The sequence below is a fragment of the Eurosta solidaginis genome, chromosome 1 (genome assembly GCF_040869045.1).
Source record: "Eurosta solidaginis isolate ZX-2024a chromosome 1, ASM4086904v1, whole genome shotgun sequence".
In the NCBI taxonomy this organism is placed as follows: Eukaryota; Metazoa; Arthropoda; class Insecta; order Diptera; family Tephritidae; genus Eurosta; species Eurosta solidaginis.
In genome coordinates, this window is record NC_090319.1 from 2,005,486 (window position 1) to 2,028,023 (window position 22,538).

General features: G+C 36.8%; 1 protein-coding gene across 1 annotated transcript in view; it reads right to left on the reverse strand.

Annotated features, from left to right (window-relative positions):
• The window catches only part of dpr15 (defective proboscis extension response 15), an 89,562-nt gene that overhangs the window by 20,546 nt on the left and 46,478 nt on the right, over nucleotides 1-22,538 (reverse strand). The window contains exons 3-5 of the mRNA XM_067763833.1: nucleotides 17,023-17,257; nucleotides 15,116-15,783; nucleotides 11,703-11,808 (exon numbers count right to left, since the gene is read on the reverse strand). Of these exons, the coding sequence (XP_067619934.1) occupies nucleotides 11,703-11,808; nucleotides 15,116-15,783; nucleotides 17,023-17,257 (1,009 nt within the window). The remainder of the gene's footprint in view (nucleotides 1-11,702; nucleotides 11,809-15,115; nucleotides 15,784-17,022; nucleotides 17,258-22,538) is intronic.

Consider the following 22,538-nt stretch of genomic DNA (forward strand, 5'->3'; position numbering starts at 1 on the left):
GAAAGCAGTGTCCACGTCAAATATGCTCCAAAAATCTTCGATGACATCGAAATTCAAGTGACACCAAAACAACATGACATGTCATGCACATTTACATATGTATACAAAATATATTCAGACACATGTTTGTAGATATGTATGGGGTATTCCAACCCATTTTGACCAATTTTGAACCCAACCCCTTTAGAATTGGCTGAAAGTTTTTCTTCTTTTTCTAGCTTACGAAAGACGTTTTTCAGAATTTTTTCAAATTTTTTCATCCAACACAAAAAAGTTATGAATTTAAAAAAAACATCGTTTTTTGTTTTCAAAATACTATAACTTTTACAAAAATTGACCTTTCGGGATCTTTTTTTTTTTTAATTTGTTTTTAAATGTACTTTTCGGAAAAAATACAAAAAAAATTTTAAAGTTTTTTTTTTTGTAATACTTTGCCATATTCTCAAACCGGTACATATCATACAGTTTTTCGAGAGTCTTTTTCCATCCGATATGAGTTAAAGATTCATGAACACAATTTATAACCGACCATCTTAGGGTGCGAGGAAGGATTGACAAACACTTCGTTCTGCCGTTGCGTTGTATAATGCGATGTAGCACACCTGACCGCAGCTCATAGGTTTTGGATAAATTGTCGCTAAGCTTACCATTTTTTAAACCAGAAACTATTTTCTGAATTTCCTCAGCAATTAGTCAGTTTCCGGAAATATCCGCAATGTTGACTTCTTTCCTTTCAACTTTATCTACGTGATTGTTTAAAGTACATTGTGGGTTTCTTGAAAAAAAAAAAATCAACGTGGGCCATACGATCGCCATTCCTATGTATGATATCAAAATTAAATGATTGCAGAAATGCCCACCATCTGTGTACCCTAGGTGTCAAGTACAGCTTGCTACGTGCCGATTTCAGAGAATTACAGTCTGTAATTACAATAAATTTCCGACCATATAAGAAATGCCTAAGGTGCTTCAGAGCATTTACAACTGCGAGAGTATCCAGTTCATAAGAATGGTACTTTGCTTCTACAGGTGTGGTTCTCTTACTAAAATATGCCACAATACGAAGATTTTTGTCACTTCTCTGCATAAGGATTGCACCATATCCTAAAGCGCTTGCATCAGTATGCAATTCAGTAGGATTTCCTTTACTTAAACTCGTTAGGGCATATAAGGGCGACATTACTTGGGAAAATTTTGGAACGAATTGCTGAAAATATGAAGCTAAACCAATGAATTGGCGTAGTTGAGTCACCGTTTTTGGTGGAGGAAGAGTTACCAAAGCTTCTATTTTTTTGGATTGGTTCTAATTTGACCATCACTCACTTCATACCCAAGGCATTCTACCTTTCGCTTCGAAAATATATACTTCTTAATATTAAGCGAAAATCCAGCGTCGGTAATTATTTGTAAAACAATGCCAATCCGTTTTATACTTTGTTCAACATCTTCTGTTCCTAATACCAAAATGTCATCCATGTAAACTACCACATAAGAATGAGCTAGCTCCCCAAGAACTTTCATAACAGCCCGTTGAAAGACTGTTGGAGCTTTTCGCAATCCAACCGGCATGACCAGGTACACAAAGTGAACTTCTGGTGTTATGAAAGCCGTTTTTTCTACAGAATCTGAATGCACCGGTATTTGATGATAACCGCTAACCATATCCAAAGTAGTAAAATAATAGCTTCCATGAAGTCTATTAATTTGGTCTGATAGCGGCCACCGTGGTGTAATGGTAGCGTGCTCCGCCTACCACACCGGATGCCCTGGGTTCAAACCCCGGAAAGCAACATCAAAAATTTTAGAAATAAGGTTTTTCAATTAGAAGAAAATTTTTCTAAGCGGGGTCGCCCCTCGGCAGTGTTTGGCAAGCGTTCCGGGTGTATTTCTGCCATGAAAGGCTCTCAGTGAAAACTCATCTGCCTTGCAGATGCCGTTCGGAGTCGGCATAAAATCATGTAGGTCCCGTCCGGCCAATTTGTAGGGAAAATCAAGAGGAGCACGACGCAAATTGGAAGAGAAGCTCGGCCTTAGATCTCTTCGGAGGTTATCGCGCCTTACATTTATTTTTGTTTTTTTATTAAAGACAAAGGAATAGCATTATCATTTAATTGGCGATAATCTACACACATGCGATCTGAACCATCTTTCTTTTTGACCAGTAAAATGGGGCTAGCAAAAGGAGAGCAGCTGGGCCAAATTACTCCCACCCTTAATAGTTCATTAATATTTTCGCGAACAATGCCCTGTTCTTCAAAACTTAGTCTATAAGGCCGTCTACAAACGGTCTTGTTCGGATATTTAAGGCGTATTTGCATAGGAGTAACAGCAGTAGAGGTACAAGGCGTGCCTGCCGTAAAACTTTCTTTGAACCTGTTCAAAATATTCACCAATTTCGATTGAAATTGCAATGGAATATCAGTATTAAGGTCTTTAATACTGAAGATTTTTATTTGCTTCTTACAATTATTTACTGAAATTTCGACTTTACTAAAATAATTCCTTACAACTCATTTTGACGCACACGCCCTGGTTTAAAGTCTCACGACCTATCATGATATTGTATGACAAATGTTCATCTGACATTGTTAAAACGCTTACCGCAAAATTTTGAACCTATAGGGTCTTTCATAAGTGAACACTCCGCTCCAGAATCGTAATAAAAAGTGTATTGCTCACCTGACTGTCGTAAAATACCTGATGGCGACTTAAAAGCACAAATATCGACTCTACGATTTGCAATACCGCTCGATGTTTTGTTTTTAAAATTTTCGGTTGCATTTGGACATCAGGAGGCGTAATGCCCCAAACCCTGACAACGATAACACTTCACTGATGCCTTGTTTGGATTAAAAGAACTTCTATTTGGTAATTCCTTCTTGGGTGGTAATTGTGTGGCTTTATTCAATTTATATTTGCACATCACCGCTTTGTGTCCTGGTTTACCACAGATGAAACATTTGACAGCAAATGTAAGTGGGGAATGCTTCTGACGTTTGGTATCAATTCATTCACATCCACTGTTCATTGATGAAATTTTCCTCTTGATAAACGACATCGAATTTAGTTCTTGCTGTAAAAGCTGTCTTGTTCCCACGTTTTATGTGAAAGACAATCGATGAATACGAGGGTCGAACTAAGCTACAATTTTTCCATTTGGTCGATAATGACGTCATTATTGTTGCTGCATAAAATGCAAGGCACTTCTTTTGGTTTTTTATTACTTAAATTGATAAGGAAAGCAGAATTTGTCTCCGAAAAGTCGAATCTTGAAACGAAAATATCTCTGAACTCATTCCAAGTCATATCGTGGTACAAAATGTGTGTTAGCCAATTTGCAGCTTGTCCTTTTAAAGCACGACTAAGAACCAACATTAAAGATGCACCCTTTAAGGGCTTCTCTGCCATGCACATATCTGCGGTGGCTATCCAGGATCCTGCACTTACATTAAATCCATCTGGTTCAAATTCCGGTAGCTGCACATCACTATTTGGACTGGAAGTCGAACCAAATGTTTTTAACAACGAAACAAACTCTTTATTCTGTTGTTCGTATAATTTTTTCCATACACTATTTTCACTATTTAACTCTTCTGGCTCATTGCCCACTTCTGATGACGCAGGATGCGAAGTCATTATCAAAAGTCTAAGAGGAATTGACGCGCACGCACTTTCAATCAATAATAATTTTACTCTGCCTCATATTTTTTACTACTCAAATATTTTCATTATTGTTTTTCTCGCCTACTAATTTTTAGTATGTAAACTTACAACAAGTGTTTTATGAAACAGTGCGCGTCACTTCATCAAAGTATGTCCCAATACTCTAAACTTATTGACAGATCCGACATACATTTGGCTTTCTCAAAAGACTATTCTGAATCAATAAAAGCAAGTACATACAAAGATAGTATCCGAAATTTTTATACTGAATTTTTTGGGGGAACTGTTGCGAAATGACTTAAAAGCTACTTTTCACATTACAGCTTAATATAATTACAAATATAGAACATACGTATGGGCACACCCAGAAAAAATGCGAGCTTTTTATAAGTCAATATTAGCCGTGTTTTTTTTTTTTTACTTTTAGATACGTTTACGCTTAAACGTTATATGGACTGCTAAGCGACTATATTTAAATACACCTCTGAAATTGCTGCACATAAAATTCGTCCTACTAAATTTCTATACGCATAATACTCAGATGTAACTGAAATGTGTGTTTTTGTTTCACCCCCTACACTAATTCTATGTATTCTGTGCGTGTCCACAATTCATCGCAACTGATTCAGCTATATGTTATACACAGAAATACATCAGAGGGTTGTGTCTCCGCTTTTCGGTACATCCTGTGCTGTTATGTTAGTTATTTAACCACTGCCGCTAGTTGGGTCTCCTAAGCATTATCTAAGCGAAGATAGGCGTTTTTTTTCACGCGCAAACGAAACGTGTACGCGTGTAAAAAAAAAACACGGCTAATAATTCCTAGAAATAATAGCCGCGTTTTTTTTCTCATCTATATACGTTTACGCTTAAACTTTATATGGACTGCTAAGCTTTAAATACACCTCTGAAATTGCTACGCATAAAATTAGTACTACTAAATTTCAATACGCATTATACTCAGATGTAACTGAAATATGTGTCTATGTTTCATCCTCTTCACTAATTCTGTGTATTATATGCGCGTCCACTATTTATCACAACTGATTCAGCTATATGTTATACACAGAAATACAACAGAGGGTTGTGTCACCGCTTTTCGGTACACCCTGCTGCTGTACCTAGTCGTTTAGCCACAGCCGCTAGATGGGTCTCCTAAGCATTATCTAAGCGGGGATAGGCGCAAGCGAAACGTATACGCGTGTAAAAATAACGCGGCTATTATATGGTTAACATTCTTTTAGCATGATGTCTTAACTCTTAGAGTTATATCGGTTGTTTGGAACATCATTTATAAGACTTTATACACTGAAAGAAAAAGACTGGTAAATTCAACCGAAATTTCTGTCAATTTTTATCCATCGCAACAAGATGTTGAATCAACTGCGCATAAATCGTTGATTCGTAATTGACCGTTTTAGTAGTCAAATGAACAAAAAAGTTGTAAATAAATGTAAGGCGCGATAACCTCCATATAGATTTTAGGTCGAGCTTCTCTTCCAATTTGCGTCGTACTACTCTTAATTTTCCCTACAAATTGGCCGGACGGGACCTACATGTTTTATGCCGACTCTGAACGGCATCTGCAAGGCAGATGAGTTTTCACTGAGAGCTTTCACTTGGAGCGCTTGCCAAACACTACCGAGGGGCGACCCCGCTTAGAAAAATTTTCTTCTAAACGAAAAACCTTATTTCTAAAATTTTTATGTTGCTTTGCCCGGGGTGCGAACCCGTATGCCCTGGGTGTGGCAGGCGGAGCACACTACCATAACACCACGGTGGGTCTTACTAACCGAACGTCAATTTGGCTACATCAAATATGCTGGCACACATTAAACATTATACAATTTATTATTTTGTTTTATTAAACGCGCTTTCACCAAATTTTATATCCTATAATTTATTTAATTTACAGTTTTGAGCTTCGCTTTGCAAATAGAAATGAAAACAGTAGTCACAAAACTGATTCTCAATTCTTTCAGTTGCAGCTTAGCTCATTCTCAATTTTATCTCTCGCATGTAGTCGCCACACTTGATTGTTTCGAACAAAACTTGTAGTATATATATTTGACGTAACATTTTAAAAAGAGTACTTGTAAGTTATAGAAAAGTAAGGAATCAAATCGCAGGAAGTAACTTTACATGTAATTCGGCAAGTTTAATTTTCGTAACACTTTAAGTTGAAACGATTCCAAAACAACTCAAACTTTTATGTTGTCGGACACATCAACATTAAAAGAGGATGTTTTTTATTATCTAATTAAATTCGTTCACGTTAGTGAAAATTCTTAAAAACTTGAACAAAATGTTACTAACTTTGGAAAAATCCTGTTCGTTCAAACAAAACTTTTGCAAGAAGAGGGCGAAATTTTGCATTTCGCTTGGACGAGAAGTTGCAAAATTGTACCCGATAGATAGGTGTCCCGGTATCTCATAATTTTTGCACAGTATATTCAAAAAAAGGGTTTTTTGTTTTGTATTGATAACTGAAAAACTAGCTTTTTGCTGTTTTCCCATTTTGTGTGTTTTTTCGATTTGGTGGTTTTCTTATTTTGGTGTTTTTTTTTTAACAAATGGCACCATCGTCATAAGTACAAAGTAGAGAGCGCAGTGAGCGTAAAATTATCTTTGAAATTTGCTAATGTATTGACAGTTGATCGCCGTTGAAATGATCTGTAAAATCAGTTGTGTTAACAGAAAAATCAATTAGATTGACCAGGAATCTGTCAATTTTACAGAATTTTGTTAACTTAAGAGCAACAATTTCTCTTCTGTTGAAATGACTAAACTAATTCGATCAATTTCACCGAATCTCCGTTAAGTCAAGAACAACAGAACTGATTTGTTGATTTTACTAGCACCATTTCTTTCAGTGTAGTATCCGAATCGGCTGCATAAGAAGTGTAATATATAGAGAACTGATATACATAAACAACATTTTCGATATATATGAAATAAATAATATATCCGTAATCCTCAAACAAAATTTCACGTTTCTTGTTGCCTACATAAATGATCATGAATCTCTTATCTGAACAATAGGTTGTATGGGAAATGTAAAATATATAGACCGATTTTTTCAAACATTAATAAATGCCATGTACGTAATTTATAGTAAATTTGAAGCTTCTCACTGATAAGTTGAGGAAGATATAACGTTCGGAAAAATCGACTGTATGGGAGACGTAAGCTTTTGTGGTCCGATTTGACCGGTTCCGGCAAATGTCTAATCGTCCACCTGAATATACCCACTCACAAAATTTGTATCAAGATTTCTCAAAAATTTAAGGACGGGTGTGCGTTTAAACAGACAGGCGGTTAGACTGATAGACGGAGATGCTAAATCAAGCCAGACTGTCTTCACTAAGGCACTCCGGTTTACTGTCACTCACTGAAGTAAGTGAATGGTTTAACATACGAGTTTTGGTTCAGACGACAAAATATGACTCGTCGCTTTGCGTTACGTTATACATTATTTGCCATTTGTTGATATGATTTTCGAAGGCTTCCTGAACAAAAAGTGATATTTTTTAAAATTCGTGCTGTTTCGTTGGTCACTTGAACACAAAACTAACCGTACAGACTTTTTTAATTACTTCACGTCCACTTTTTAACGGCTACTCAAATCAAATCGGAATAACTAAACCTTTCAAATCGGTTATCGAACATGGCCAATTGATGAAAGAATTTGGGAAATGGCTGATGCCAACGTAAGATGATCTCGGAGACGCTTCCCAAGGCAGCCGGTTTTATGTACCTCAGCGACTCGGGGTTTTTCCCGACAAGGGCTGTCATTTCAGTGTAACGCCATTTAAGCACACATGGAAGCACCAAATTTCTTCGTCGCTCCTATTGGAGGGGGCGAAGCACTGCTACAACAACAACAACAATATGACCTCGGAGAGTTTTTAAGACAATCTAATTTGGAAAAATCATGGAAACAATAAAATAATTTAAAAAAAATTTTTAAGTTAAACGGTTTTATTGAAAACAATACTTACATGAAATAATAATAATACGAAAAGCTAGAAAATAATTAGGTAGGTCCTAGGTACTAGTCATCCCACTCCTTATTAATCTAGGGCGTTGATCAGACAATTAAATAAAAACGTTGGCCGCGTGAAATTCCTAAAAATGTGAGGCGTAGCATAACCTGATTAAGGTTCAGTTGGTTTTACTTATGACTATCAATAGAAATATGACGCGTCCAACGCTTTTATTTAATTGTCTGATCAACGCCCTAGATTGATAAGGAGTGTGATGACTAGTACCTAGGACCTAACTAATTATTTTCTAGCTTTTCGTATTATTATTACTACATGTAAGATTGTTTTCAATAAAACCGTTTAACTTAAACAATTTTTTTTTATTATTTTATTTTCAAGTTTTTAGTCTTTATTTAATTGCCTATTATTTCTCATTCTATTAATTTATTTACTTACTTACTTAATTGGCGCTTAACCGTCTAATTTAATTTATATTTATTTAGTGACTCATTATTACAAGGACTCTTTCCTGACAATTTGCTACAACCTAAGTCCTCAATACATACTCCTTCCAAAGACTTTACTCGACTCTGCGCCACGTATGCTTGTCCCTCCTCCAACTCCAAAATATTTTTATGTCACTTCTACTGGACTGTATGCAATATTTGTTCCAAATATGGACCAAATCAAATCGGACCACAAATATGATTTTTGTGAATACCTCGATCCTAGCGCCACCTAGCGGCGATTTTTTTTGATAGGTCGCTTTCTATTCTTGTATGTATTATGTGTTCCAAACATGAGCCAAGTCGGACCACAAATACGATTTTTGTGAATATCTCGATCCTTGCACCACCACGTTTTTTTTCATAAGTCGCTTTTTATTCTTGCATGTATTATGTGTTCCAAATATGAGCCAAATCGGACCACAAATACGATGTTTGTGAATATCTCGATCCATGCGCCACCTAGCGGCGATTTTTTCACATGTTGATTTCTGTTCTTGCATGTATTATGTGTTCCAAATATGAGCCAAATCGGACCACAAAAGCGAATTTTGCGAATATCTCGATCCTTGCGCCACCTAGCGGCAATTCTTTTCTTATTATTGCATTGTCATCGGGTTCTGAACTATATTCCAAGTTTCAAGCTTGTAGCTTATCGGGAAGTTACTTAAATTTCAATTACTAGAAACAAAACCGTTTAAAAAACACAAATTCTGTAGGTTCATCATAGAACATAGGGTACATGTGGGGTTCTAACACGGTAAATGGGGCTTACATATTGTAACGAATTTACTGAATTCCGCTTATTTGCAACATTCCACTAACGTTCGAATCACTAAACTGTTGAATAAATAACTCCACTATTCAATAATGCAAATTCGGCTTTATTAAAGTACTTCACAATAAACACTTACACTTCGCAACTGATTGATAGCTTGCTTAAATCAAACTGATTGTCGTGCCTCTACTGTTGCCGCTTTTATACTGTCCGGTTTTGTCGCCGGCATATTTCTAGGTGCTTCTATTTCCAGAATTTACTAGTTAGTTATCACCTATAAATTTCTCAGCTATAACTTCAGATGCATAATTTTTATAGCTTCTCTCATAGCCCTTGCGCGTGTATATGTGAGTAATACTTGCACACTTATTGCATACTTTCAGGAGTATCTCAGATATATGCATGTGGTTGTGCGTTGCTTCTCCGCTGCGTGTACGTACATATGTGTAGACATAATGATTAATTTGGTTATGTGCATACAAGACACTGTTCAGTATCGGCTTAGAGGTGATAGTATCCCTTAATGTTGCTAGTATTCGTCACAATATGTTCATTTATAAACTTTGAGAAGCGTCCTATTTCGCTGAGCACGATGTCTTTGTGTTACAGTTAAGATTATATGTATTTCGTTCATTACAAGACGTATGATGTGCTATATCTGTGGACGCAAGCGATAACAGCCTAAGTCGACACAAAAAATGCGCATAGCGCAAGGCTTACTTGTATAAAAAGCATCACGTTTTTGTTAAAGTTCGTTGTACTTATGTATATTTTTTGTTTTATGTGTTATTAAAAAATATTTACAACTTAAGATGCCATACCTCTTTGCTATAAAATCCTGCATTTAAAGTATTTTATTCTGAGTATTTCTTAAGTCGGCTTATGTGGTTATCGCTTGTATCCACAGATATTTACCTTATAATAAGGTTAATTTTTCAGCAGCGCAGCCATAATGTTCCTTATTGATTACAATCACTCATTCTTTTTTTGATGGATATAAAAGAAATGTATGCATACATACCTGGTTATAAAAATTGGTTGTGTATGTATGTATGGAAATGAAATGGAATGTAAATGCAAGCAAATTCAATTAAAATAGAAATTCAATCCAGTCCAATGCGCTCCACTACACAAGCAAGCACTAACGCACACACACGGACGTATATCATTCATGTAAACCAAGTGACTTTAGAATTGAGTTGTACTAATTTCTGTTTGACCCGATTAATTGAAAGGAAGTTATACTCGATAATGCCTCACGATAAATCAGTTGTTAGCCCCATTAGAAGATACAAGTTGAACAACCAATTTTGCTATCTTACAAATACTATTTTAGTGTTGTCTAATAAATTTATGATACCGTCGCAGTTTTGGCAATGGTAACTCCAATTTGCTTTATAAAAAATAGCGCAATATTGGTTTAAATGGACTAGTGAAACTTTACTCCAAATAAAAGTCCATGAACTTTGGTTATTTGACCTATGATGCCATCCAACGTTTTCCTAATAAAATCAAAGCATCACACAAAATAAAAATAAAAATAAAAATAAAAAAAACATGATGAAATGCATTTAATTCGATTTCTTTCGAAGATATGCGATTTGAACCAAAATAATGATAAAAAAAATAATCGTGATGAAAGTAGACCCAAAGTAAAAGCTACAAACAAGAATAAAAATACAAACTTGCATATAGTTTATACGTATGTCTATATGGGGTATTCCATCCCATTTCGACCAATTTTGAACCCGAAGTTTTTCTTCTTTTTCTAGCTTACGAAAGACGTTTTTCAGAAGTTTTTCAAATTTTTTCATCCAACTCAAAAAAAGTTATGAATTTAAAAAAAACCACCGTTTTCGTTTTCAAAATGATAAAACTTTTTCAAAAATTGACCATTTGGGATTTTTTTCTTTTTAAATTTCCTTTTAAATGTACTTTTTGGAAAGAATTCAAAAAAATTTTTAAAGTTTTTTTTTGTAATTTTTCAGTTTTTCGAGATTTTTCGAATTTCGCCATTTTTTTTTTCTCATCAAAAACTTCAATCAATTCTGCAATCATCCCCACTAATCCCGGAGTGGGCCGAGATTTTTTATTTTTTTTTTTATTTATTTGAAAAAAAAAAAACTTTTAAATTTTTTTTGTATTTTTTCCGAAAAGTACATTTAAAAACATATTAAAGAAAAAATGATCCCAAACGGTCAATTTTTTCAAAATATTTAAAACTTATTTTGAGTTGGAAACGGTGTTTTTTTCAAAATGCTATAACTTTTTCAAAAATTGACCGTTTGGTATCATTTTTTTTTTAAACATGTTTTTAAATGTACTTTTCTTCTCGGCCCACTCCGGGATTAGTGGGGATGATTCCAGAATTGATTGAAGTTTTTTTTGAGAAAAAAAATTGCGAAATTCGAAAACTCTCGAAAAACTGCAAAATTACAAAAAAAAAACTTTAAAAATTATTTTGAATTTTTTCCGAAAAGTACATTTAAAAACAAGTTTAAAAAGATCCCAAACGGTCAATTCTTGAAAAAGTTATAGTATTTTGAAAACAAAAACGGTGTTTTTTTTAAAATTCATAACTTTTTTTGAGTTGGATGAAAAAATTTTAAAAAATTCTGAAAAACGTCTTTCGTAAGCTAAAAAAAGAAGAAAAACTTTCAGCCAATTCTAAAGGGGTCGGGTTCAAAATTGGTCGAAATGGGATGGAATACCCCATATGTACATACAAATATATTGAATGAGTAAATTTCTGAATAAATTGTAATTTACCATTGAGCACATGAAGGACAACAGTTTTGGGCGCACTGTTGGAGGGGCTGCAAGTGTAATTGCCAGAGTCCTGCTTTTCCACCGATGGTATTATTAATGATGCCGTCTGTAATTGAAATTGAAAGATAAACATTGTACTAGTTGTTGTCGTTGTAAAGTATGTGGTATGTGGTATACATGTATATGCTGTTGTTGTCTCTACTCGTTTAGTTTAGTTTCGGAACTTTTGTTTTGATGGCTGAAGGGCGACGATGTGAATTTTTGTCTTTTAGTAATTTTGACTTGCCAAAAATTGATAGAAAAACAAGCAAATAACAGATGTTCAGATAAATTGCTACTCACTACAGTATTGCTGTTACTATCAATAAAGGAAATATATCATATTTCAGCGGGTTAGAATATACTCATGGTAGGTATGCTTGTCGAATGAGGTGAGTAAAATACCAAATTGATTCAAGGGGTTGTGTAGCGCAACCCTCTGAAGGTGTTTCCAGCGCAATATATAGATTCTCCAACCCAGTTTTCAACATCACCTACCCGTGGCGAATATTGTTTCATTAATAGCCGAGGTTCTGGCGACCCCGAAATCTTGATGGATCTAGGGGATGGGAAGTCGGTATGTCTTAGAAGGTTTCATGTGGTTATACCAAATCGTTCCCAAGATGGTCGGGCTAGTACCTTTATGGTGCTTGTTACCGGATAATACTGGATCTGCATCCGGCAAAGGAACATCAACATCGCTAACACTCCCAAAAGCCCTCGGGGAGTGTCCTTATCACTACAACAACAACAAAGCGTGCCAGGATAATTCACAATATTTTTTAAGTAATCACCAATCACACAAACAACTCTGCAATGTGCAAAGTGATGTCAGCTTCTTCTGATGTACGGCTTGCAAAAGTTTTAAACTTTCTTCTCCAAAATGTTGGCGGTACCGCGCCCTGTTTCCAAAATTTGACTTAACTTATATTTGCGTTATAAAGTTGCATGACTCCGCCAGTATCTGTTAATACATTGTCAAATTTCCCCATTTTTATACTCAGCTGAGCAGAGCTCACAGAGTATATTAACTTTGTTCGCATAACGGTAATCCGTAACGGCATAAACTAATCGAGATAGATATAGACTTCTATATATCAAAATGATCTGGGTGAAAAAAGAAATTCATTTAGCCATGTCCGTCCGTCCGTCTGTCCGTCCGTCTGTAAACACGATAACTTGAGTAAATTTTGAGGTATCTTGATGAAATTTGGTATGTAGGTTCCTGGGCACTCATCTCAGATCGATATTTAAACTGAACGAAATCGGACTATAACCACGCCCACTTTTTCGATATCGAAAATTTCGAGAAACAGAAAAAGTAGGTGAGTTGAACTTATGACGCAGAATAGATAATTAGTAAAATTAACCCTAATGGCGATATCTCGAAAGGGCGTCCACCTATAGACCTAGTGCCCACTCCCTCTTAAAATGCTCAGTAACACCTTTCGTTTGATGCCCATATCGTACAAACACATTCTAGAGTCACCCCTGGCCCACCTTAATGACGATATCTCGAAAACGTCTTCACATATACAACTAAGGGCTACTCCCTTTTAAAATCCTCATTAATACTTTTAATTTGATACCCATATCGTACAAACACATTCTAGAGTCACCCCTGATCCACCCTTAATGCCATATCTCGAAAAGGCGTCCACCAATAGAACTAAGGCCCACTACGTTTTAAATAATCATTAACACCTTTCATTTGATACACATGTCATACATACACATTCCAGGGTTACCCTAGGTTCATTTTGCTAAATGGTGATTTTCCTTTATTTTGCCTCCAAAGCTCTCAGCTGAGTATGTAATGTCCGGTTACACCCGAACGTAGCCTTCCTTACTTGTTTATACTGTAAAAGTTGGCGAGGTAGCTATCTGATTTTGAAAATTTGTAACACAAAAACATTTTAGGTTTAGACAAGCCTTGTGTACTAAATTTTTTGAAGGACGTACGGTTGGATGTGAACAGCAATCGTGGCTTCCAACCGATTTTTCTCATATATATTGGTAGCAGATTGTGTCATATAAACATTTCCTATGCTAAATTTCATTATGATATTTCGATTTTTGTTCGAATGTTATATAGAAATAACCAAAAAAAAAAAAATCACATTTTCAAACTTTTATGAATGTTCATGTTTTCCTAATTCATATCATTACTGAGAGGAAATACTTAGTAGATAATTTAATAATATACCGCAGAAAGTGTTGCGGTTTTTTTACCACTAGACTTTGAAAATAGAGAGTGTATTTATCCGAGGCTTGTTGGTATATTTCATTGGAGTATGGTTTTACGTGGCGAGTCCCAAGCCAAGCGCACAAACCGCTCAGCGGGGGTGAAAATGTTACTTGCACATTTATATAGCGAGCCGCTTGCCCCAAGACAGACGCCCGCTGGCAGCCGCACCTAGAGCGGTGCAGACGCTGCCGATAAGATCTCCGCGGCTAGCCCTTAAACCGGTTATATCAGAGTGGCCTAGCCAACTTGACGGCTTGTCACATTAGCTCACCGCCAAACGCATGTTTAGCGGCTACCCAGAAGATACTTGGCCGCAAGCGACCGGCAGTGGTAAGCTGCTTGAACCGCATGCAAAAGAATCGCTCTGGCCATTCCCAGGTGAATGGCGGTCAGGAGCTCTCCCCACTTTCGTGGACTTCTACACCCGGCTCCACCCACCACTGAAATCCAGCGAAGAACCAATCTTGCCAATAAATGCTACTTTGGAGTAGGTAGACAATTGAAAATTAAAATCCTCTCTCGGCGAACGAAGATCATACTCTACAAGTCACTTATCGCACCCGTCCTGCTATATGGGGCAGAAGCATGGACCATGACAACAGCAGATGAAGCAGCTTTGGGAGTGTTCGAGAGAAAAGTTCATCGAAATATTTATGGACCTCTACGCGTTGGCGATGTCGAGTACCGAAGAAGATTTAATGATGGGATCTACGAGCTATACGCAGACATCAACATCGTCCAGCGAATTTAAACGCAGCGGCTGCGCTGGCTGGGCCATGTTATGCGAATGAAAGATGATGCTCCGGTAAAGAATGTTTTTCTATCCGAACACGCCAATGGAAGCAGAGGCAGAGGGCGGCCCACACTCCGTTGGAAGGACCAGGTGGAAAATTATTTTAACTCCCTTGGTGTGGCAATTGGCGCCGATTGGCGGAGCGAAGGAGCGACTGGCGCGCCTTGTTGGACGGCCATAACCGTTTAGACGGTTAAGTGCCAATTAAGTAAGTAAGACTTTGAAAAAATGTTTGTGTGAATGGCCTATAAAATGTTAACCTAAATTACCAAACTCAATTTGTTTCTGTTCAACGAATAAATTTTACAATTAAAATTCTTTTAAGTAACTTACCGTTATTTGTCGTACCTCCACGGCTGCTAACGTTATACTTGTTGTTTTTGTTGTTGCTGGCCAACGCATTATTTTGGTTATGGTTGGCATCGCCGTTGACGTGGTAACCGCAGCTGGCACCATAGCCGCCAGCAATGGTAAAATGGTATTGCCATTTCCGAAGCCAACTGCAAACGAGCCATGAGTTGGTGCATTGACCAGGGATATTGTTGATGTTGTTGTTGCAATTGTCATGCCTTTGCCAGTCACAGTAGCCACCCCTGTTCCATTTTGTTGTATATACGTTTCGGCCTCTCCTTTCAAAGTATCGCTGTCAAAGTCATTTGTTCTTGTTGTTGCTGAAGTGGCCGTTGTAGCTGCTGCATTTACTTTTAATACAGTTGTTGGTGCCTCTTCAATTTGCTCTCTTGTTGGTTTTGTTGTCGTGGATACTGTCGTTGTTCTGGTTGTTTTTGTCGTTGTTGTTGAAGGATCTGTTAGCGGTAATTCAATGCGTTCGATTTCCGTACGCCAATCCCTTCGGCTATGCAAATAAATCTGCTTCTGATTGTGGAACCAATTAATAAAAAGTGGCGGCTCCAGTGCTTGGCTAATTATGCAACGCAGTTTCACTTGGCTGCCTGCCTTGACGTGACGTGTAGGCTCACCAATCAATTCCGTTCTTGGTTCTACGCCAACAAGAAGGCGGCGTTGGCAGTGAAGGCGGAAATGTTTTTGTTGATATAAATTTTCACGCGTCCCAGCGTTTTGCGTGCATTTGCATGTTTGTATTATTTTGTTTGTATGTATTTGTGTTTGTTATTGTGAATAATTTATGGTTGTTATGATTTTGTATGTTTGAAGGGTGTATGAATGAAGGTTAATTTATCGGTGTTTCCATTTGAAATTTATTCGATGAGTTCAGTGTTTGCAGAAGATAAAGCAAAATTAAGCAGGAAATTTAGATAATACCATTTGGTTCAATACAATTTGAATATTCTCAATAGCTTATATTAATTAAAATATACCCAGTAGGAAAATCTTTACTACACGGCTATGGAAATTAACCCATGGAGTTCGTGGTTAAAATTTTTAGTCACATTTGGAAACCCTAAAAATCACAAAATATTTACAAAAAAGTCATAAGTACTAAATTACGGTAATTCCTAACGTATTTAGATATTTGAATCGAGTACCGATTTAATAAGGATTGCGAAGTGGGAACCGAGCTATGTATTTATATTGGGTTTACTTTTGACTCGGCCTCAAATTATTTTAATACTTAAATTAGGGTTAAAATAAAGCTACATACATTTCTACAGGATTTCCGGTCATGGACAAGGTCGATGAGTTGGCAACAATAACAACTCCACGGTAGGTGCCTCAATCTGTGTTGGGAGAAATCAAAGGAGACAGAAGTTGCATGTGATTAATCAAGCAGGAATGGCGTGAACAGAAGAGCGAAGGTGCAAAGTTTCTAAGTTCATATGAAATTTCTACGAAATTTTTACGAGAGAAGACTTATAATGGGCATACTTTATGGGAATTGCCTTCTGGCGTCACATGCCTGTAAGTTAAGATTTGTCAGAGAAGCAGATGGTGAAAGTGCGAGCTGCAGGAAGAAATGGTTGAGCACGTTTCGTGTTCGTGTCCCGCGCTCGCCAGAAATGGACAAGGTGCTGCATACCAATAATTTCATAGAAAGTACTTCATGTAATCTGAAATGTTCACAGTGAGTTGCACATCCCGCTGAAACTACCGACGTTGCTTTTCGAAATAATTTAGCCCCGTTTATTCTTCGCAGCTCCCTCGTAAGTTGATATGTTTTATCCATTAAATATTCCCCATGAAGAAGGGTACAATTATCTACGAATTCGGCCCTTTCTCACAGTGTTCAAAAACGACATAATATCTGCTGAAATACTCACCAACAACGCGCAGTGTGACAATGGCACTGGATTTTGGTTCTGTGGATACTTGACACTCGTAAGTGCCTTCATCCTTAAGTTGGACATATTTGATTTGCAGTGACCAACGTTCAGGATTTGATGCATAAATAGATTGAAATCGCTGGTCGGCTATAAAAGTTGTCTGATCAACCGTCAAAATATGCCCGTCGCGGACTCGCAACCACGAAATTGGCTTCTTCACTAAATGCTTAACCTGCAGAAAAAAGAGAAATAAATAGAAAAACGCGCAGTCAATATCAAAACAAAAAACTGAACCAAAGACACAAAAAACTAAGTCAAAACAATTTATTTTGATTCCAATTAACTTTTTTTTATCTGCTTCTTAAATTGGTTTCTTACATTAAATCCTTTTATTTAACTTATCTCAAAATGTCGAAGATCAGATTATTTATGTATTATTTTAGCAAAGGAAAAAAATGTTTACAAATTTTATATAACTTTTTTTTCAACAGTTAACTGCTATTACGTTTCACACGTTGACTTCAACGGTTGTTATATACATGTACATTAGAGTGATATTGAAAAAAGTTTTGTGACTTTTCTTTTAAGTTTTGTTTGGTTTAAGCCATACAGCCGCCAGGAGTTTAGGGGCAAAGATAAAATTACTAAATAAGAAACTTGTCGTCGGATTCCACGTGATTCGAAGGCACGACAACAGCATGATGATTGTAAGGGCATATGAAGTTGTAAAGTAAAGTTTTTATAATAAAATTTATTTAAGTGAATTTATGGGATAGTCACCAGGGCATTTGGCAGATAAACAACTGCAGATCCCTTAACCATTCGTATTGATCAATATCAGTGTAAGGAAAAGGTGATGAAAATATTTATAATGTTATACTCCTAACAGTTCGAATTTCTTGCAAACGACCAAATTTGTGAATCTATAATTTGAACGGACGAATATAAAAATTGTTTTATTTGAAGTCTGGAAGTAAAACCGAGGTATCAAACCACTGGTCAATCCCTAAACTGTCAGCCTATTCAAAACTTTGTGAGAAAGTAGTAAAGGAAAAGCAGGCATTTGGTTTTAAAGGAATAATCGATTCATGTCAGCATGGGTCTGTTGCTTGTCGTTCAACAATGGCAAACCTAGATGTGTTTTCTCCATTCTATGTTTCCGCTTTTAAGGATGGGTATCAAGTTGATAATATATATTCAGATTTCTTTGAGGCATTTGATACAGTTTCACACAAAATGCTTCTTTGGAAAATTTAATACATGGGTTTCCATTCAATCTTTCTGTCATGGTAACAGTCAAAATGGAACATAAGCTGGGGAGCCGCAATGTAGTATTTTCGGTCCAATCTTATTTTTTATTTTCGTCAATGAAGTCGGCTTATATTTAAAGCACACAAATTATTAACTTTATGCTGATGATTTAAAACTGTTTACGCGTCTGCATTTGTTGCATTGCTCCAGCTGAAATATGTGAATGCTCTTATATTCTGTGCTCTTAATAATTAGCTGCGACTTTATAAATGTTGGCATATCATGTTTTCTAGATCTACTAGTGCGCTTAAACTGTTTTTTTGTGTTTTGTTCTTACGAATATTATTCACTCTCAAATCATGCCTATTTTTATTGCTGAAAGTTCATATCAAATATATTACCTAAGAAAAATTATGATTTTGGGAAATTAGGGTTCAGCTGGGACACCTAATCTTTTTTTAATAGTTCTGTAAAATTAAATATATAGCATATGTCCAAAAAATATCAAATATTCAAGAATTGGAAGCAAGCCTAATATAAAAATGTTAGTTAGAACAATATTGGTGCGCCTATCATGAACTTAATAATTACATACAAATATATCGCTTCTGTGATAATATATTGGCCAGTTACGTAAATGGTCATTTACCTAAATAGTATTTTAGCCAGTGCGTACATCAAATTCATGACCATAGATTTGTTTCATAGCAGCCATTTGTGTATTTTGCCCCACATCAGCCGCTGTACGCCACTCGGACCCTCGCCGCCATCGGTTGCCACAATGACAAAATGCTGCATTTAAGTTCATGAGCACACGTAGTGACACCCAAAGCCGGCCGGACGACACCAACACCAACACAAAAAACAACAACAACAAGCACATCCATTCATTGCTGCCAAAAATGGCAATAATAATTTAGAAGCAAGTTTTATAAAGCTCAACTATGCCAACAATTTGCCATCTGAGCTTGTATGTAGTATTATTTGAATTTGTGTTTGTGTGTATTTCTAGTGTCGTAGAGCACGAAGTGAATAATACAATGAAATTCATGGCGGATATAACTAACACATACAAAGCTACGAGCGAATAAACAAAATACGTGCTTGCCTGTGTGTCACACATAAATATACACACACACATGTATATAACGGGTACGGGTGAGAATACACAAGTAAAGAGAATTCTGCTCACTTTATTGGTGCCCTCTAGCGGAAGACAAAAAAGAAAACGAGGTCAAAATTCACTCACACATACATATATATAGTATATTATAAGGCGTCTCATCCAAGTGGCATGGATTCACTCTTTATTTTTGCATGTATTACATGACAGTGGCAGTGAAATTCAAAGCGTGACAGTAGATGACAGGCACATTGACTAGGCCGGTGTGAACGTTTGGTCAGATGCCCGCGTGGGTGTCATTGTTTGTTGGTCGTTACCTACGTTTAAACAGTTTGTCAATGGGTCAAATGATAGCCTTTCACTGTAGCGTTGTTGTTGGTTGTTGTCGTCTATTATATTGTTGGGTGTCGCCACTAAACGATGTCATGATGAGATGCTATAATCATTTGGAGTCGTTGCTTTACGCCGTTTTTGTTTTTCTTTTTATTTCTCAATGCTGCCAGGTATGCTTTTAATGTTCGAGTGGTTATGTGTGACTACAGGAAATCACATATGCACACATATGATTTTAAATGGGCTATCAGTAGAGTAGAAAACTCTCGATAAATTTTAAATGGTTGCACACAAATCATCTTACAAGTAAAGCAAATTTGTTGAAAACATGCTTATGATTAATTAAGCTTCTAAATATTCAGTAAATTGCCATGTTTGCTTTAAATCTTTAATGATAAATTATGTGGCAAAGTATTGAATTATTGCCTTTTGGCATCAACAGTTTTTTATTATTGATGTTGAAATTGATGATCAGTTGTTGTGGTGTAGCGGCAGCGTGCTTGACTAGTGCATAAAAGGTACCTAGTTCAAGGACGGAATATAAAAGTCGTAAGAGTCCTTCATCTGATTTTTATGAATTTCGTAAGTTGATACATTTAATAGTTAAGAGAATATTTGAAGGTAGTGTGCTGATCTACCAAATCGAAGGTACCAAATTCAAGTACGAGACAATTCACATCAAAATACTTAGGATCTCATTCTCTGTTACGAATCGAACGTTCGTTTCGCCTCAGAGACGAATCGCTAGCGTATGTGCACTATGTTAAACGATAGAAACATATCATTTGACAATTATTTTCGCCTCCCTCCATGTTTGATATAAAGTAAGACACGTATAGGTCGAACGAAAATCATAAATAATACCATTGCTAGGGGAAATCGTTTGGAGGCGAATCGTTCGTCTGACTAATCGTTAGCATTAAAGAATAAAGCCCTTAAAGACATTTTTTTAAACAGTTCGGCCCTTCAAAGTGTGTTAGAGAAATTTTATAAGGTCCTGCCAATCCTGAATCGAGAAGGCACCTATTTCCTTTATAAATGACTTCCAGTTACTTTTTGTTGGTGGTATTCGGGACAGTTGACGGCCGCCGTGGTGTGATAGGAAAGCGGGTTCACGACCCCTCCAAAATATTAGAACAAATTTTTCCAATTATAAGGAAATTTTTCTATGCGGGGTCGCCCCAGTGTTTCGCAAACATTCCGAGTGTATTTGTTACATAAAAAGCTGTCGGTGAAAACTCATCTGCCTTGCTAATGCCGTTCGGAGTCGTCATAAAATAAGGATTTAACGTCCCTCCAATTTGTAAGAAAAATTTAAAAAAAGCACGATACAAATTGGAAGAGAAGCTCGGCCTAACATCTTTTCAGAGGCAATCGCGCCTTACACTTATTTATTTATTCGGGTCAGACATACACAAATATACACCGCGGAGCAGAGTTTTGTCTGGTTGTGACAGTGGTAAAGAACTGTAACGAGACGGTGACTGTTGGGAGGGGATAGAGGCATATGATCAATGGATAGAATCTGGCTGTTGGTGAAATCGGTCGATAAGTATATCGGTTGATGGACATATTATCCTTGCTGATGGAGTGAGTGAACGGTGACTGAGTTTTTCAGTTTCCTATCGACCAGTAGAAGGATGTATTGGGGTTAAGTTAAGGGTTAAGTGACGATACACGAATTTCGATTTCCAAATAACCTATGGTTGGTGTAGTCGATCCCTGGTGACCCGTAAATGATGAATCGATGGAAACCGATGAATGAAATGTGGTGAAGCGGTGAATGGCAATGACACATACATATGTAGGTAGAACGGCTCTCCCCAGGAAACGGCCGTTTACGGAATCGATACCTGACGAGTCGCAAATGTCGAATCGGCGGATCGATTCCCAAGCAACCGATGGTTGGTGAAATTGATGGACGAGGCATGCCAGGTGGTGGGCTGATGGAAATATACTCAGGTAATTCATCTAGTGGTGGTCGAATGTGTATCCTGGAAAAGTGGAAGGCAGGTTCTTTCACGTCGAATCTACGGACACACCAAAAAGTTGAGGGTCGGTCACCTATTGATCAAAAGCGGGGGGCCTGTTTAAGATACATATTTTTACGTAGAATCTTAACTTTGAAGACTCCCCTTACCGTAGGTTGCGGTTTCGACTGTGCGAATGAAATGCTTGCAAGTGAATAGTATATTTTGTCTGTGCATTCTTGTTCGCTTAGTTATCACTTCCAGTAAAATAGTTGAATCCTTTGTAAGGTTTATAACTCACTAAGAATCGGGCTAACATAAGGCATTGCAATAAGGCAAGGTAAGGTAGAACAAGGTAAAAATGAAAGACGCGATAAACTCCGAAGAGATTTATGGCCGAGCTTTTCTTCCAATGTGCTTCGTGCTCCTTTTTAATTTTTTCGGAAATTTGGCTGGAGGGGACCTACATTTTTTACGCCGACTCTGAACGACACATGCAAAGCAATTTTTTTTTTCATTACACTCGGAGTTCTTGCCAAATAACTATCGAGGGGCGACTCCGCTTAAAAAAAATTTCTTATAGCTGAAAAAACTTGTTTCTAAGGGGTAGAGCACGCTACCATCACACCACGGCGCACAATGGCATTTTTGCTTGGTTTAGACGCGAAAAAGTAAACATTTTCTAGTCGTTTTTTTTTTTTATTAATTTGAATGCAGTTTGTTTTTAAAATGTCCACAGTATATAACGGTAATTATCATTTCTTATAAGTGCTGTTCTTCATTGCATAATCTGCTGTCAAACTGGGAGTTGTTGATGATGCGCTAAATATTGCACT